The sequence below is a fragment of the Salvia splendens genome, chromosome 11 (genome assembly GCF_004379255.2).
Source record: "Salvia splendens isolate huo1 chromosome 11, SspV2, whole genome shotgun sequence".
Classification (NCBI taxonomy): Eukaryota; Viridiplantae; Streptophyta; class Magnoliopsida; order Lamiales; family Lamiaceae; genus Salvia; species Salvia splendens.
This window is the reverse complement of record NC_056042.1, coordinates 27,026,961-27,045,436: the sequence shown is the minus strand read 5'-3', so window position 1 is coordinate 27,045,436 and position 18,476 is coordinate 27,026,961. Positions and strand designations below refer to the sequence as shown.

Genomic DNA, 18,476 nt, shown 5'->3' with positions numbered 1-18,476 from the left:
GAAAATTTATAAAACACATGAAAAATAAATTACATATTTGATCTCTAGATGGAACCGGGAACCGATGAACCCAACAATGTAGAACTGGGACCAGACCAAAAACTATTAAATTGTTATCAGTCCATGTGAAGATTGATTAAAACCGGACCGATTCTTGATTATTTAAGAACCGATTAACCAAATTAGCAGGCCTAATTACTACTCCCCCGTCCCATAATATATTTCACACTTTCTTTTTTTAGTTGGAAAAAATTCTCTCTTAGATTAATTTAAATATATATAGCCAACTTAACAAAAAAACATCATTTCCTAAAATTTTGTGTCATTACTTAAGTGTATCATTACCCAAGTATGTCATCTATTTTGAGAAGGATGGAGTACTTGTGTTCATAAGGTTAATGTTTATTTGAGTATTATAAAAAGTTGACTTAGTAGTTAGACAATAAGAAGTTGCTACGAAAGATTTAAGCAAATCTTAAACCGTGTCACTAAACGAGTTATTAGCACACTAATTGTTTCCAATAGTGAGACTTGTAAAAGAATTAATAATTAATTATGTGTATGTGTAAAAGGTTTTACAATCCTATTCTTGTTTTAACCTTTCCACCTGAACTCCCACTAAGAGGACACAACACAACCAACACTTGTCCACCGCAAAAAAAAAAAACAATAACCCCAACATCCCTTTTTAATTATACTACTAATATAACACAGCCCACTAATTAAATTGTGAGAAAATAAATAAATTGTAGAGCTTAATAGATAGTATAATGTTGAATGAATGTGTATTCTCCCAAAGGTGGGAGACAAGCAAAGAGGTATGACTGCTGGAAGATCTGGTAAAAGAATAAACTATAATGGTGAATGCTTATGTTTTACCTTTTTTAAGCAGATTGTTCCCTCTCTTAATTAAATTAAGATTGATAGCCATCACTATGTCTCTCTCTCTATGGGTTTGGGACCATATTTCTGTGCTTTCAAAGGACAGAATAATATCTCTGCTCTCAACCACACTGTATCAACCTCGATTGCCCACAAACAATTTAATCTTGGCTTCTCAAGAAATATGTAAAGCTGATTTCTTTTTCTTTTTTTTAATTATAAAAAAACTAAAGAAAAAGTAAACGAGTTAATTCAAGAGTTGGAAACGTGTTTGTTTCAACTTTGAAACAAATAGTATGTGGTCCATGTCATCATACTCCCTCCGTTCCATAGTAGTGGGGGCATTTCTTTTCGGCACGGAGATTAAGAAATTAGAGAGATGAAGAGAGAATAAAGTAAGAGAGAGTAAAGTAAGTGAGAAGAAATGTGTTAACTTTTATTAAAAAGAGAAATGACTCCACTACTATGGAATGTACCAAAATGGCAAAATGACTCCACTACTATGGAACGGAGGGAGTATAATTTATAAACCAAGTCAGCTTCTTGATTTTTGGTTTGTGTGTAGGGCGAAAGTAGGAGGTCCCAAATCTCAATTAAAATGAGGCCATAAACGTCTCTACTTCACGTGACACACTCAATTGAACATCCATGTAAAATCAATTTGATTTTTTAGCATCTCTCCCATAAAAACATAGTGGGTTTACAGCTTACTGACAGCCTCTAAAAGAAGAACATAAACAGGAGATCATATTCCATAAATGGCAAGATCATCCTTAGCTTTGGTGAAATCAAATTGGATTATCAATCTTGTCCTTGATGGGGAAAAGGTGAAGATCTTGCTTGTTGCAAATGTTTGAAAAGCAACAAGATCTAGCAAAATCTTTCTCCTTTCTTGTGACTTTCTTTTTCTTTTCATTTTTTATATTTCTTGTGCGTGTTTCAACTCGTCTTAAATAGGGAAGTGTCTAATTCTCTCTCTTTTTTTAATTATAAAAAATCTTTATAATACATCCAAGTAGGCAGTCTTCCTACGGATTCTTAACACTGAAGATTGGTTGACCAAAACTCAGCTCTTTAAATCCCCCACCCTTCATTCCTCAAACTCCACAACAATTCCAACAAACTTTCGTCTTTACTTAGGATAAACAATTTTAAGTTTTAACACATTATTTTTCCCTTCCTTTCCTTGGACTTCTAGAAACATGTTTCTCAAACAAAATACTAATTGTAGTAGTAGTAGTATTGCTTTGTTGCTATGCTGCTGCATGCTCTCCCTCCCTCTCTCCCTCTCCGCCATCCCGATCCCCGTCCACGGCCACTTCACGTTCCACGGGAACGAATTCGCGGCCCGGGATTTCGGAAACCAGCTCCATTCCCTTCCGTGGGCGGTCCTCCACCCCAAGAAGGTCTCCGACGTGGCGGCCACCGTGAAGCACGTCTGGCAGATGGGCCCGGCCGCTGCCCCGACGGTGGCGGCCAGGGGCCACGGCCACTCCCTGCTGGGGCAGGCGCAGGCGCCGCAGGGGATCGTGATCAACATGGAATCCCTCCGCGGCGAGATGCAGGTGATCAAGGGGAAGTCCCCCTATGTGGACGCCTCTGCCGGAGAGCTCTGGATCAATGTGCTCCACCACTGCCTCAAACACGGCCTTGCCCCCAAATCGTGGACCGACTACCTCCATCTCACCGTCGGAGGCACCTTGTCCAATGCCGGGATCAGCGGCCAGGCATTCCGTCACGGCCCTCAAATCAGTAATGTCCACCAGCTCGAGGTCATCACAGGTCCGTATTTCAATTATTCATCAACACTGTTTTCAATCAAAATCCTATCAAGACTAATGGATTCAGTGAATGAATGCAGGGAAAGGGGAAGTGGTGGTTTGCTCCCAAGACAAGAATGCTGACCTCTTCCACAGCGTTCTTGGCGGCCTCGGCCAGTTCGGGATCATAACCAGAGCAAGAATCTCCCTCGAGCCAGCGCCTAAGATGGTAACAATACAACACAACACGATTCAAAACAATCAGTTTTCAGGAAATATCAAGAATCATATTGCTAAACTGAGAACCATTTCATAAACAGGTGAAATGGATCAGAGTTCTGTACACGGATTTTGCTACCTTCGCGAGGGACCAGGAGCGACTGATCTCTGCGGAGAAGACGTTCGACTACATAGAAGGTCTGGTGATCGTGAATCGGACGGGTTTAGTTAACAACTGGCGATCATCATTCAATCCAGAGGATCCTGATCAATCAAACCAGTTTGTATCAGATGGGAGGACTCTCTTCTGCCTTGAGCTCACCAAGAACTTCAATCCTGGTGAAGAAGCTGCCATAGATAAGGTTAGATACAAGACCCATCATCATCATATTTACCATTACTGAACAGCTATGCAGAAACAAAGAATGTGTATAATCTTAGTATTTCTGTTTTTTTATGCAGGAAATAAGATCGTTATTATCTGAATTAAGCTACATCCCATCAACAATGTTTGTAACAGAAACTTCATATGTGGAATTCTTGGACAGGGTCCACACAGCAGAGCTTAAACTGAGATCAAAAGGGCTGTGGGATCTCCCACACCCATGGCTTAATCTCCTCGTCCCCCGCAGTAAAATCCAGACCTTCGCCGACGGCGTCTTCGGCAACATTCTCACCGACACCAACAACGGCCCCGTTCTCATCTACCCAGTCAACAAATCAAAGTAATCATCAATCAAAGACTCGATTTTTATTTATTTTTTTCGTTGAGGCATTTCGTCGAACAAATTATGACCGTTGTCTTTTTCTCGACAGATGGGACAACAGAACGTCATTCGTGACGCCGGATGAGGACGTGTTCTACCTGGTGGCGTCCCTACCCCACGCGGCGGAGAGCGAGGAGCTGCAGAATCTGCTGAATCAGAACAGGAGAATCTTGAATTTCTGCGATTCGGCGGAGTTGGGAGTGAAGCAGTATCTGCCGCACTACAAAACGCCGGAGGAATGGCGGGCCCATTTCGGGCCGAGGTGGGAGATCTTTGAGCAGAGGAAATCGGCCTACGATCCTCTGGCGATTCTGGCGCCGGGGCAGAGGATTTTCCAGAAATCCATATCGATTTTATGACCGAAAAGAGGAAAACGATGATACAAGGCAACAGTTTTCAGCTGTAAAAGCTGAATTTGGGATTAAATATTTGTATATTTATTTTAGATATAATTATCGTTATTTTTTTATGCCTTTTCAGATCTTGGAAGAAAACAATTGTAAAATATGAAAGGGAGAAATTATTCTATTTCGTAAAGACATAAATTAAGAGATACTACTATTATTTTAACTCAAGTCTATAATTAATTTCCCGTTTTTGAGTTTAAATTTACAATTTCTTTTAAAGAAAATAAAGTTAGTGAAATTAAATAATGTTGCCTAAATTACTAATTCATCGACGAAGACAACATGTTCACACTTCACAAGTTTTAGTCTTGGTCTTTTCAGGTGTGAGCCACTACTAAGGAAATAGTTATATACTGAAGCTAAACTATTATTATCCCGTTTATTAATATTAATAATTGGATTTCATTTTCAACTGATACTACTTCGATCGTTTTTTATGTTCCGCAATTTTAAAAATTAATCAGCAAAAGAATTATATTTTAGTTTGTTCGCAATTATGTCACAACAAATTTTCTCTTGTGAAAACTATATCTCATGCCACTCAAAAATTCATATAAGGACGTCACTGTCAGATTTTGTCGCCGTGAGATAATTATAAACATATCTAAATACTATGATAGTCCCAATTGATTTTAAAAGCTGCAGGATGGATAGTTCTTTTTAAAAAAACATGATTTTTCTAATTGATATTTACCGCAATTTTAAAAATTAATCAGCAAAAGAATTATATTTTAGTCTGTTCGCAATTATGTCAAAACAAATTTTCTTTTGTGAAAACGGTATCTCATGGCACTAAAAAATTCATATAAGGACGTCACTACCGGATTTTGTCGCCGTGACATAATTATAAACATATCTAAATACTATGATAATCCCAATTGATTTTAAAAGCTGTAGGATGGATAGTTCTTTTTTAAAAAAACATGATTTTTCTAATTGATATTTACCGTAATTTTAAAAATTAATCAGCAAAAGAATTATATTTTAGTCTGTTCGCAATTATGTCACAACAAATTTTCTTTTGTGAAATCTGTATCTCATGACACTAAAAAATTCATATAAGGACGTCACTGCCGGATTTTGTCTCCGTGAGATAATTATAAACATATCTAAATACTATGATAGTCCCAATTGATTTTAAAAGCTGCAGGATGGATAGTTCTTTTTTAAAAAAATCATGATTTTTCTAATTGATATTTAGAATTAGGGACTAAAATTTGATAAAACTTTATATAGCTCCGAGAATTTTCTCTTTTAATCATTTGAAATTTAGGCTAAAGAATCGTTAGTGGATTAAATTTAGGACTAATTTTTTAAAATAAGCGTAGATTCAAGTATGTGTTATTAAACCGTTCACCCCCAAAATAGGCGTTAGTTAGACCTCTTTAAAAAAAGGCGTTAGTTAGAAATTATGAAGAAATAAAATTAGAGGCACCTTATTAAATTCTGTTCAAAAGCTAGCCATAAAGTAGATTCAAAATAGAATGGTAATCGGTGGATTTCACGTGTAAATAATACGAAGATAGGAGAAAGAAAATCTTTTGAAGGGAAAGTACATTTATTCCTTTCTTCTTTTCATCTTTAAACACGTAAATAAAATTATAGAAGAACCAATGACATTATTAGATAGTGAGTATCTCTTAGTCTTCACCCTTCAAAGTCAACATTTTACTTGGTAGAGTACTTATTAGAATCTTCTATTCTAAAATTTAATGAAAGATCTAACTAGTACAAGGTCAAAATAATAGTAGTAGTACTACTAGTTAATGCATGTACTCCCCACAAAAGAAGAAAATTAATCATTGAATTTTTTGGGTAAATTTCTACTAATTAAAAATGCATGATAGTATAAATCATCAATTAATGTGGTAGGGAAATTGATACCCCTCCTCTATCATTAATTGACTGGTCTTATTTCACTTGGATTTTAAAAAATGTAATAAAATAGGGTGAAAAAATATTATTGGTATACGAACCCTAATTTTATAATAAAAATATGAATTTAATAAAATTAGTAGAATATGAGATCTATTATTAAAATAATTACTTAGCAAAAAGTAAATGCGAGTGAAATTGAAGTCTTAATAGGAATTGAATTGACCATCATGATGAAACTTTATGATATTCATGGGAATTGTCAAATACTTACTAGATATTTTCTTCGTTCTATAAAAATAGAGTAGTTTGTCATTTTAGCATGTCCCTTAAAATTAGACTAATCATAAACAGGGAAACTTTTGAATAACTAAACACTACTAATTATATATACCCACATGCAATTCACTAGCAGTTACTTTTATTATATTTTTCCTTTTTTAATTTTATTTTATTAATTGTGCATTAAAATCTATATTGTTTTAAGTTGTGGTATTTTTATAGGACGAGTAAGTATGAAACTTCATAAGATGGTATCATTATTATGGAGTACATGATAAATATTTACAAAAGGTTTAATTAAAATGGAATAGTGGACTCGCATATATGACCAAACTCAGTCGTTGATAGTTAGCCCTCATTTTCTAATGTTTTTGCTATGCTTAATAATAAGTCTTCCAATAATTGTAATTTAATGGTCCATCTTGCTCAACTTCTAGTTGACTCGAGTCATCCGACAACTAGATTGCAGAATAGCCACCATGGTCGGTTTCGCATGCACACACAAACACACACTATATATACATTTTACACATTAAATTAATACTCACTCCGTCCCGCACTACTCGCACCTTTCCTTTTGGGCACGGAGATTAAGGAATGAGTGATAGACAAAGTCAACAATTACGGCTGTAGGTATAAATTGTTATTAAAAATGGAAAGAGTGCAAATAACTTGGGACGCCCAGAAAGGAAATAAGTGCAAGTAGTGCGGGACGGAGGGAGTACTATACTGCGATTCTTGGGCAAAATTAGAGCATCCACTACGCATCCCTTAACCGTCCCGCGTTTCGTTCCGGAGGGACGGAACTGCCGCGAGACGCGTTGCAGCAGGGCGTTCCATCCCCAGCCGTCTCCATGCCGTCCCTTAGCCAGCGACCACGTCACGCGCCGAGGCGACATGGCGAGCTCCCAGGCCATGCGTGACGCCCACTCACCGGCCCGCGAGTGAGCGTCGTCACGCTGACGCAATATTTCATTTTTTTTTAAAATGAATTTTAAAAAAAATATTTTTTATTTATAAAAATTGTTTTTTATATTTAAAAACAATTTTTATAAATAAATGAATGCAATAAATTTGTATTAGCTCATATATATTTGATGGACTTGCGAATTTATGAAACTCATTCTTGGTTGTCTCTCTTTTATAGAGACATCATTGAATGTTTTATGTTCCACTTTCGATGTGGGACAAACTCATTCTTGGTTGTCTCTGTTTTATAGAGACATCCTTGAATGTTTTATGTTCAACTTTCGATGTGGGACAAACTCATTCTTGGTTGTCTCTCTTTTATAGAGACATCCTTGTATGTTTTATGTTCCACTTTCGATGTGAGACAAACTCATTCTTGGTTGTATCTCTTTTATAGGGACATCCTTGAATGTTTTATGTTCCACTTTCGATGTGAGACAAACTCATTCTAGGTTGTCTCTATAAAATTGTATTTTAAATTATGTCATTTTTATTTTTTTACAATTTTAATTATGTCTTTTTCTATTTTTTTGAATTTTAAGTTGTAATGTTATTTTAATTTTAATGAAGTGTGTTTTTTAATTGAATTTGTTGGAAAAAATAAAAAAATGAAATTGAATGAATAGTAATTTAATGGACGATTAAGGGATAAAGGGTTACAGGTTCAGAGTAAAAAAATACAGTGGGGCCCTCAAACAATAGTTTAAGGGACGGTTAAGGAACGGTGAGGGACACTGTAGTGGTTGCTCATAGGGATGAGGTTGTTAATTTATTCTTCTTTACAATAGTGAATTGCAAATTACTAAGTGAATGGTACATTTTCGTTTCCATGGCATTTTAATAATAATTATGAATATTGTGAAGTTCGGTAAAACATAAATATTTGTCTCTAGCCTACAAAATTTGTCAAGGAAGGAGGCTATGTAACTACTTTGTCTTTTAGCAAGATCTTCACTACCAGCCGTCAATTTGTTTCCCCCATTAGAAGCTTCTAGAACTATTACAAGAAATGCAATTAGGAATTGGTGTCTATAACAACTACTATATGAGGTGAGATGCAATTAGGGCTTGGTATACTACTTTACTTGCTTTTTTAGTTATTGTCAAAGTGGTAACAAAGTTTTAACATTTTTGGCATTAACTTTTCACCACTAGATTATGTCTACCATATTAACCTAATGTCTAAATGTGACGTGGACTATGGGATTTTTCATACTTACATCATAAATGACATCTTTTATCGGGTCGATTGAAGATGACTCACAACAAAGATATTTGGATGTGAGAGTGATACCATAAAAGTGAGATGCCAAAAAAAAACACTTAGATAGTCGAGGTCAACCCAACAATTAATGAATCATCCCAAGTTGCATGTACTTAGGCTGATGTGTGGACGTGATCATAGGCCGAGGATGAAATAACCATATGTCATCCCGGAACTTATTCTTACCCTCAGCCAGACACCAAAGAATAAAACCATGCTTATAAACACAAAAACGACACAAACGACACCAAATAAGACTATCATGACCCGAGCAAACAACAATATAAGCACGCCAAGGAGAATACAATAATCTTTGGAAAAAATATGAGATGTTGTGTACCAAATTGAAATAAATGTGACATTTCCCTTGTTTTTTAATGTAATGAAAATGCTAAAATTATTAAATGTAATGCGTAGGGATTCAATAAGACATCTGACCAATAATATGTCACAAGGATAAAAAGAACTAGCAATAAAAAAACTACGAACTCCCTACAATTTCTAAACAGGCCAATGGCAAAAAAAATAAATGTGACATTTTATGGTATTTTCCCTTTTGTGGTGTAGCATTCAGCTTACTCTGATCTCACTTTGCAATGTATTTGTAATGAAAAATATCATCTTACAATTTTCTAACCAAGCTAAGCTGTCTATATAAAATATAATAATGGAGTATAAAAAGAATAATAAAAGGTGAAAAAGTATATAGTAGTACATCCCAAGTCTCATCAGAATCTTAATAAATTAAATGGGACAGAAATATGAAACTTATATTCATGGGTCCTATTTTACATATGCACAGCGCAACTTTTGATAACCCTACTTTCCAAAAGAAGCAAGAATCTAATTGAGCAAATTCTGGAAACATGTGAATATGAAATATATATTTCATGAAACCATGTGCTCACAATCTAATGTGGATTCTTGCCTGTAGATTTAATGAAAACCAATTAATAATATGTATGTGCACATTGGTTGGAAAGTTATAAAGAACCCTCTATGAATATATTCCACACAATATGGCTTTTTCTTCTACTTCTTTTTATATGCTGTTAATGTTATCATGTCAAAATTTACACTAGGAATATTTGACAAGATTCGTTGTACCAAAATTATTGACTCATCTAGATAAAGTCTATGTGGCCTAACACTTTAAAACCACTGAGTATCTTATATTTGAATGAGGAAAATTTTAATTTATAATCTCATTGGACTTTAATGATTTTATATTTCATATTTAGCGAGCACTTGCCGAGCAAACAAAGATACAATATTAATTTTATATAAGCACAAGTCTAGGTCAACATTCTTATTATTTTATGTTAGTATGCCTTGAATATGTACTGTTTGTCACTAGTCAAACTTGGGCTTAACCCGCCGTGTGTCTATTTATATAGAAGTAGGGCGCATAACTATGTAATCTGAAAATACAATCTGAATACAATTTGTTCTTATTTCCTTTCCTTAGACGTAGCCAACACAACGTTGGTGAACCACGTAAATTCGTGTTTTTTTTATGTTTCTGTTTGTCTCGAATACACAATTGCTCTATTCTGTCATAATAGTTTATTTTCACGTGGGTTGTTAAGATTAAGAACATACACAGAAAGAATTAACTACTCATCAGTTAAATTTTATTAATTTCAAAGATTTAAGTCCCGTTAATTTCTTTAATTTTTGTTCATAAAGTCGTTGGGTCCACTATTGATTGATAATTATCAAATTATGTATCATGTCATATTTGGAAATTTCAAAATATTGATTACACATTTGTAAGATGGGTTATTTCAATCACCAAATGAAACACTGCATTATTATTCAATAAAAACAATTGTGGGATTACATAATAATTAAATCTCATATCGAGCTTGTAGAGAGAATATAATTGTATTGGCGGCTTATTACTCCCCTAGCTACTTGCCATATAGTTGGAACTAAAATAGTACTAAAATATAATCTAGGATTGAGTTGTGAGATTATTTTAGTTAGAGGGGGTTAACTATGACTAATTATTTCATGATTAGAACATCCGCAATGGATGCCCTAGTGGGCGCCCTAGTGGTTGCCACATCAGTATGCCCATTCTTTCTACAATGGTGATGCCCTAGTGGGGATGCCCTATCAATTAAACTCAATTTGCATTTAAATTTTATTATTATTATTTTTTATTTTTGTTTTTAATTACTAAAATATCAAAATATATTATATTAAACATCACAAATTTTAAAAAACAACTACATTACTTCATTAAAAAAACTACATTACTTAATTAAAGTGTGGTGGGTAAAGTGTGTGAAAAAAGTGAATGAGGGGTATTTATATAGGTTTAATAAAGAACTAAAAAAATTACAAAATCGAGTTCTTCGGGCTCGGGCGCGGCTTTGCAATGGGCACTCGATTAGGCGCCTGATGGATCGGGCGCCCGAGTGGGACGACCGATATTTCGGTCGAGAGACTTGGGCGCCCGATCCATCAAGGGCGCCTGCAATGGATGCCCGATGGCGCCCGAGCCCGATCACGCGCAACCGGGCACCAGATCGGGCATCCATTGTGAATGCTCTTATTCATCTAAGATTGAGTTTGTGGAATTTAATCTCATGAACCAAACACACTACATATTTAATCCTGAGATACAATCTTGTAAACCGAACACCCCCTTAGTATATAACGCATTTTGAATCCCATTCTATTTTACAAGATCTATATGCAAAATAATACTCCCTTCGTCCTCTAAAATAGAAATTCTTTCATTTTTTGCCTGTCCCCTTATAGAAACTTCACTTTTTAGGAAATTTCTTTCTCTAGTGAGGTGAGACTCATTTTTTATTAACAAACTTTTCTTTCTATATCTTCTTACTTTACTAATTTTTCCTTAAAACCCATGTCATTTCAAATGTTTCTATTTTTGGGGGATGGAGAGAATTTTTGGGGATGGAGAGAGTACGCTGATAGTGTTCTATCTCAAACTCTTATCGATGGTGTTCTTCATCTCAAACTCTTGTTTCAAATGGTGTGCATGAATGCGATTTCCAGTAGTGGCGTGCATTATTCATAAATTGCGCTACAAAATCTACACTCCATTAAATATGATTTGTCTTGTCCTGATAAAGAATGAGATTATAAGGTAAAAATTATTTTTTTACATAAAATTGGACTTTTGTTGTATATGGCGAGTGACTTGTCATAGAGAAGTTGGACGGTTTTAAGCACATGAATTTGTTGCGTCAAATCTTAAAAAACGGAATTAGGTTTATGTGTACACGTGGTCTAAATTAAGAAAAAAGCCCTTTCCATTTCAATACAATTAAAAAGAAAAAGGTCAATATGCTATTTATGGATCTTCTCTTTCACGAATCAGTGAGTTGGCACAGTGACAATGTATAGTAATGTCTGACGTCAAAAGTCTTGAATTCTTCAAGTCATGACGCGGCTTTTAAATTCTATAAAAAAATAATTATAATATTAATACGTACGTCTAGTCGTATTGCATACATTTGTAGTATTAGTATTAGAATAAAGATATATGGTCATATTATGGCCAGCCATAAAATTGATTAAATAGCAAAAAAAATCGATTCTTTTCAAATTTTCGGTTTAATACTACTTGATTTTACTTTTATATCCTTTTCATTATTTGTTGCTCAACATATTACTGCTGCTCTATTGTAGTTTTTGTTCAACTTATTACTACTGTCATTTCTTGATTGTTGCTCAACGTATACAGTAATTCGTGATATTAATGTGTTTTACATAATGGAATTCAAAGATAAGTACCAACTCACAAGTTCATTCACATGCATATAAGGTTATATCGATAATTCTAATTTTTTTATATATGTAAATGGACTAAATTAACTCTTTATGGCCGGCCATAATATGTCCATTTAGCATCACTCTTAGTATTAATGTGTTAAACCCTAATTCAAAATCTTAACTATTGATCCTCAAGTAATCATGAACTATATACTACTACACACTATGGATCTTATAATGCACAAATGGCCTCCCATAAAGCAATAAAAATCTTACTATAATAAGTTAAATTGTGGATTCACTAAATTAGACCTAAATAATCAACACAAGTAATTGATAACACCATACATTCAAACAATGGACCACTAAAGCACTCACCAAATTAATAGTCTCAAGTTTCCAACTTTGAGTCTCCATATTTTTTTGTGATCTACTTTACCAACCGAATCTACGTTATTTTGACATATCACTCAGTCTATTTATCAATATATCCTCTACTTACTCTGATCATAACAATTATGTTTTATGCAATTTATTTAGTCAATTGATCTAATCCTTTTTAGGTGACCTATAGTGCATGCAGTCTTGATGTACTAGCTAGAAAATCATTTTGCCATTACTCACCTTTTTTCTTAAGGAACTCTTTAGTTTTTTTATATATAATTAAATAGTTACATTTTGAAGGTTAATTTTGCTTATTTATTTTATTATTTTTAGCTAAATGAATTATTTTGAAAATTCTACTTGATCTCCAATGGCTAAAGTCTGGTGTGATCAGTGTTCAGTGATGTCTTAATTAGTTGGAAATGTGTAGAAGAAGTGGTTAGTTTTATTAACAACACGTAACTGGGGCCAAATTTCGGTTGTCATAGATTTTGTGTATGCAGAGTTGGATTTGATACTATCAGATCTTGACAAATGCTAAACAATTAATTAAGCATGCGTATATATTATGTTTATTATTGTATGAGCATAGTAATTTTTTAAGTCTTCCAACCATCGATATTTATTATATCCACGTGTTCGCTTTGAGGTATAATGAGTTACTATAAGGAAGTAATAACAAGTTACTATGATGTAGTAGTAAAAAAATTTTGGCTGCTCATGTTCACCTTATGAATTTTAAAAAATGTTAAAAGAAAAATATATAAAAAAAGCTAATGCTATACGAATCATACTTATATATATTTATTTTAAATAAAATGTGAGTACAATGAATTAATAGAATGTAGGGCTTATTATTATGTATGGTAAAATGAACTAGAACTTCTATTCACGGACATATGAAGTAGATAATAGAGGGAACATATTTTTTAGTTTGCGAACATTGGCAAAGTATCATTTTTAGTCTGTAACGTTTCTAAATAGCATTTGAGGTCCATAAGCTTCGATTTAATATGATATGAGGTACTTCCTCCGTCCCAAGATATTAGACTCGTATTCCATTTTGGAATGTTCCAACACACTTGAGCCATTTCTATTTATGATAAAAATTAGGGAATTTAAGTATGATTTGGCTAGAGTTTAATTAACACCCTTATTACAATTAGCATTAAAATAATGTTAATTAATTTAATGTTAAAAAAATAATTATTCCATTTATTTTAAATTTAAAAATAAAAATAAAAATACATCACATCACTTAATCTACTTTATTACCAACTACACTTATACCATTAAACAACGCCTCCTAAATTCATGTGCCCAAAAGAAATGAGTCTAATATCTTAGGACGAGGGGTACTTTTTTACTGTTTCAAAAAAAAATTGGGCAAAAATGACCTCAAGGCCATGAAGGACAATTCAGTCTATTTACTCTCTCTTTTTTATTAGAATATTTAACATATCTCTTTTTTTTTCTTCTTCCCCTTTCTTCCTTTTCTTTCTCTTTCTTTTTCTACTTCTTTTTCTTTCTTCTTCTATTCTACTTCTTTTTCTTTCTTCTTCTATTCTTCATTTCTTCAGTAATACTCAGTTTATATATTTTTTTTTTCATTTTTCCGTTCACAAAAATTAATCATCTTCTATTTTTGTAAATTTCTTTTTGATGTAGTGATGCCTCAGTCATCAATAATAATACTTTAATTATTTTTTTCTCTTTTTTATGTATTAAAACTTATATTATCCATTATACGACTATTAATGGTCGACAAAGGGAATAGTATATTTTATATTTCTTGTTAAAAGATAGTAGTATTTTTTTAGTTTAAGACATTATTAATCCAAAGAACAAAGTAATAAGGACAATTTAGACAAAATTCGTATATTATCCATCGATTTCGCATCGAAGTGAACAAGATATATACGCGTATAATATAAAAGACTGGAAAAATATATTATCATTTAAAACAAACAAGATATAAAGATATATGGGCTACATAACATTAAAAAAACTGTGTTAGAATTATAGAATTAGTTAAAATAAATTGGAATTTAACTTAACACTTTTTCATCCGGGGTAGGCCATCGGGACCGTTCAGAGAGCTTAATCATACATTAAGAGTAAAAAAATACTCCCTCCGTCTCCCAACTAAGTTGAGTCGTATTCTTTTTTGGAATGTCCCAACTAAATTGAGTCATTTCCTTTTTGACTAAAAATAAAACATCCAATAAATCTTACTTTATTTCATTACCTGCTTTACTATCTTTTTATCTCTCCTATTTTATTTTTTCTCTCCTACTTTTCAACACAATTTCTTAATCTCCGTGCATAAAAAATTTGTATAACTTAGTTGGAACGGAGGGAGTACTACTTTAATTATGTGTACAAATATGTTGTTGTTAATTCAATACATATCATAAAGAAAGAAGTAGCCAAAATAGTTGTTAGTCCCTCAAGCATGAGTTCCTTGTGTTTATTTCTCATTTCTTAATGAAGATAAATTGTCTTATATTTGTCTCTTTTAATAGAGTTGTTTTTGTTTGCTTTATTTTTTGGATTTTATTCCATACGTACCAATATACAAATCTTTGAAAGATTTTACAAGAACTAAACTTTTACTACATCATTTCTATTATTTTGTATCATTGGAGATGGTCTTAGTAACATAAACCTTAATTTGAGCCTAGCAAAATTCATAAATCACAACTTTTATGAAACGTAATGGAGTATAATTAATGGACATAATCGCTCCAAATAGCAAGGATGGCCTAATTTTTCCTTAGAGTTGGTAGAAATTGTTACGGTTGCAACCCTAATTTGCAGATTGGAAAGAAAAAGAAGTTAAACGAGATGAGCTTTTTTCAAGCTTGAATTGTGAAATTATAAGTTTACTCATTAATGTAGCATAGAAAATCTCATTCCCATCGCCCGTTCATCCTCATTCATTCACTCCTCTTAATTCTGCCCATTCCAAAATTATTTTCTAGATCCGCCACTCATTCATCATTAGTTTCCATAAAATCTCTTGTATCCAATTTACTTATAAAATTATTCTAGACAAAGTGATAAAGACGAGATCATGAGAATATATATGCTAAACCACATGAACACATGCAATTATTAGCTTTTTTTTGCTATTAAATTAAAGCTATTTGGTACCCCTAAGTCCTAACACATCTATCTTCAACCATGAATATTCCTTTCTCTTTTATACATATATATACTACGTTTCCTACGCATCAGATAATTTTGGTTAATCCACACAATACTATTTATCCAACTAAGCTAAACTTGTTTTTTTTTGAGAAAATATTTTAAAAGTGCCGTATTTTTTAATGGGACCCATTTGCGGTCCTAGGACTTTAATTGAGATTTTATGTTCAAGATTTTCTATCTTTTCCTTTTAATGTTAGTTTCCATTCCATCTTTTTTTGTCGGTTGAGAACTTTTCAATTTCTTTGCTCGTGTCTTGATGCTATTTGTGGTGTATTTTTTTAACATTTATTAACATCTATATCTATCGTTGTAATGAAAAGATTTGTCGTGGATATATTGCAGTGTAACTTAATAATTAAAGTAGAAACCACGAAATGCATATGATCCTAACTCCTAAGACTTTTCTCTTTAACCACTAATTAAGGTTAGCTTACAATTGAGGTGTCAACCTATAGTATAGTACTAATTATTTTCCGAGAAAATGCGTTGTTGACTTTTTTATGTTTGCAAAAATAGTGAAACCACTTCTGAAACATATAGGAACTATATAGGAACTAATCTGTCAATACCTTAATATTGTCAAAACTCTAAATTATATGATCTGGATCGTTAAAAATATATCAACCGATGATAAAATAATAGCAACAAAATATGTCAATACATAGTCAAAGGTTGATGTTGTATTGACACTGGTTGACATATTCTGTTGCTATTATTTTATCATCTGTTGACATTTTCTTACGGTTCAGATCATAGTTTGAAGTTTGTAAAATATTTAGAGTTTGCATTTTATCACTATCCTGGTAACTAATAACTCAATTTGCACTGTCCAAATCTGACAAGGAACGATCTAGATTAGTCCCGAAATATTACCGTTCATGTAGCTAATACTCCCTCCATTCCATAATAGTATAAGCATTTCTTTCTGGCACAGAGATTAAGAAAAATTGTGTTAAGTGAGTTAAGGAAAGGAAGAATAAAGTAGGAATGAAAAAGATAGAGAGATGAAGAGAAAATAAATTAAGAGGAGAGAGTAGAGTAAGTAAGAAGAAATGTGTTGACTTTTATAAAAAAGGGAGATGACTCTACTACTAAGGAATGTACCAAAATGGCAAAATGACTCCACTAATATGAACCAGAAGGAGTATATCTTTGATATACGTTAATTACATATAATCACTTTCTATCTCATAAATATTATCTTAAAACTTTAAATTTTACATAAATTTCTCATTTTAAATTATTTTTCACGTAATATATAGTATCAAATAAAAATAATTTTATGATGATTCGAACGATATGACATGAATAAATTTTATGTTGTAAAACAACATAAAATGATGTTTATCAAAAGGAAAATATGATATCATGTTCAATTTGACATAATATCATTATTGTTGAAGACCATTAATGTCTTTATCCATTCACAAAAATAGCATGTGTTATGAGACTCATTTTATTGATGAAGAAACCTAATCTCAGTTTCAATTCAATAAAAAAAATTTATTAATGAAGATCGTCATTATTTTCTTTTTTTCAGATTTTTTTATAATAAACATCATATATTAAAAACAAAAACACAATATCATTTTTTCTCGACTCAATATCATTATTGAGAAGACTAACATCATCTTTCTTTTTTTAGTCATTTTCTTTAGACTCATTATTCCATTATAACCAAAAATTCAATCTTTCTCCATCCCAGCTTAAGGACACATTTCTATTTTATTACAAGAATTTAGTTAATGGTGTTTAATGAATTAGTAATTGAAAACAATAAGTAAGAGTGAGAATAAAATAGGAGTGAGAAAAGGAGAATAAAGTAAAACAAAATAAGAGGGATTAAAGCAGGCGAGATAAGAGGATAAAGTAGGAGTTTAATATTGCAAAAAAAAATGAAATGTCTCACTTAGGTGGGACATCTCAGAATGGAATACGCCTAACTTCTGTTGGAATGAGACAAAGTGATTAACATTCGGTTTGACACGATATCTTTATTGTAGAAGAATAACATCATTAGTCATTCATCAAAATATTATTTTTTTAAGAAACATCACTTCATTAAAAAGGACGTAAAATGATATAAGGACAAATGCAAAACAGTACCATTTTCAATTAAACATAATATCATTATTGATGAAACTAACATCATTTTTCATTTTTCAGAATATCATTTTGTTAAGAAATATCATTCCATCAAAAGCAAACCATAATTCATTTGCATGGAAAAATGCCATTTGTATATATATCTATAATATCCTAATTTATAATGTCAATCTAAATAATGACCTAAATTCAATGTATATAATACAGAAAAAAATATCACAACCGAACAGATTTCATAAAGTCGTGCATGTTGGTAGTAATAATAATAATAATAATAATAATAATAATAATAATAATAATAATAATAATAATAATAATAATAATAATAATAATAATAATAATAATAATAATAATAATAATAATAATAATAATTAAAAAACCGGTTCAATTGATTGATGGGTTCACAATCGAACCGACAGATTTTCATAACAGTTCGAACATTTAGCATTTTTCATGTTAGAATTGGACCAAATAACGCGTTAATTTGCAACCAATTATGGTTACACTTGTTGAATTGAAATGATGTGTCAAAAAGACCAATTATGGAGTATTAAAAACAATGTAGCAATCATTTGAAACAATTTCTCAATAAGGT

The 18,476-nt window shown here is 32.3% G+C and overlaps 1 protein-coding gene across 1 annotated transcript; it reads left to right on the top strand.

The window, feature by feature from the left end:
- The first annotated feature begins 1,967 nt into the window (after window positions 1-1,967).
- LOC121755660 (cytokinin dehydrogenase 9-like) lies at window positions 1,968-4,198 on the top strand. The gene is made up of 5 exons (XM_042150992.1): window positions 1,968-2,664; window positions 2,744-2,871; window positions 2,963-3,223; window positions 3,324-3,586; window positions 3,678-4,198. The coding sequence occupies exons 1-5, from the start codon at window positions 2,085-2,087 to the stop codon at window positions 3,985-3,987; spliced, it is 1,542 nt and encodes a 513-aa protein (XP_042006926.1). The 5' UTR covers window positions 1,968-2,084; the 3' UTR covers window positions 3,988-4,198.
- The last annotated feature ends 14,278 nt before the right edge of the window (window positions 4,199-18,476 follow it).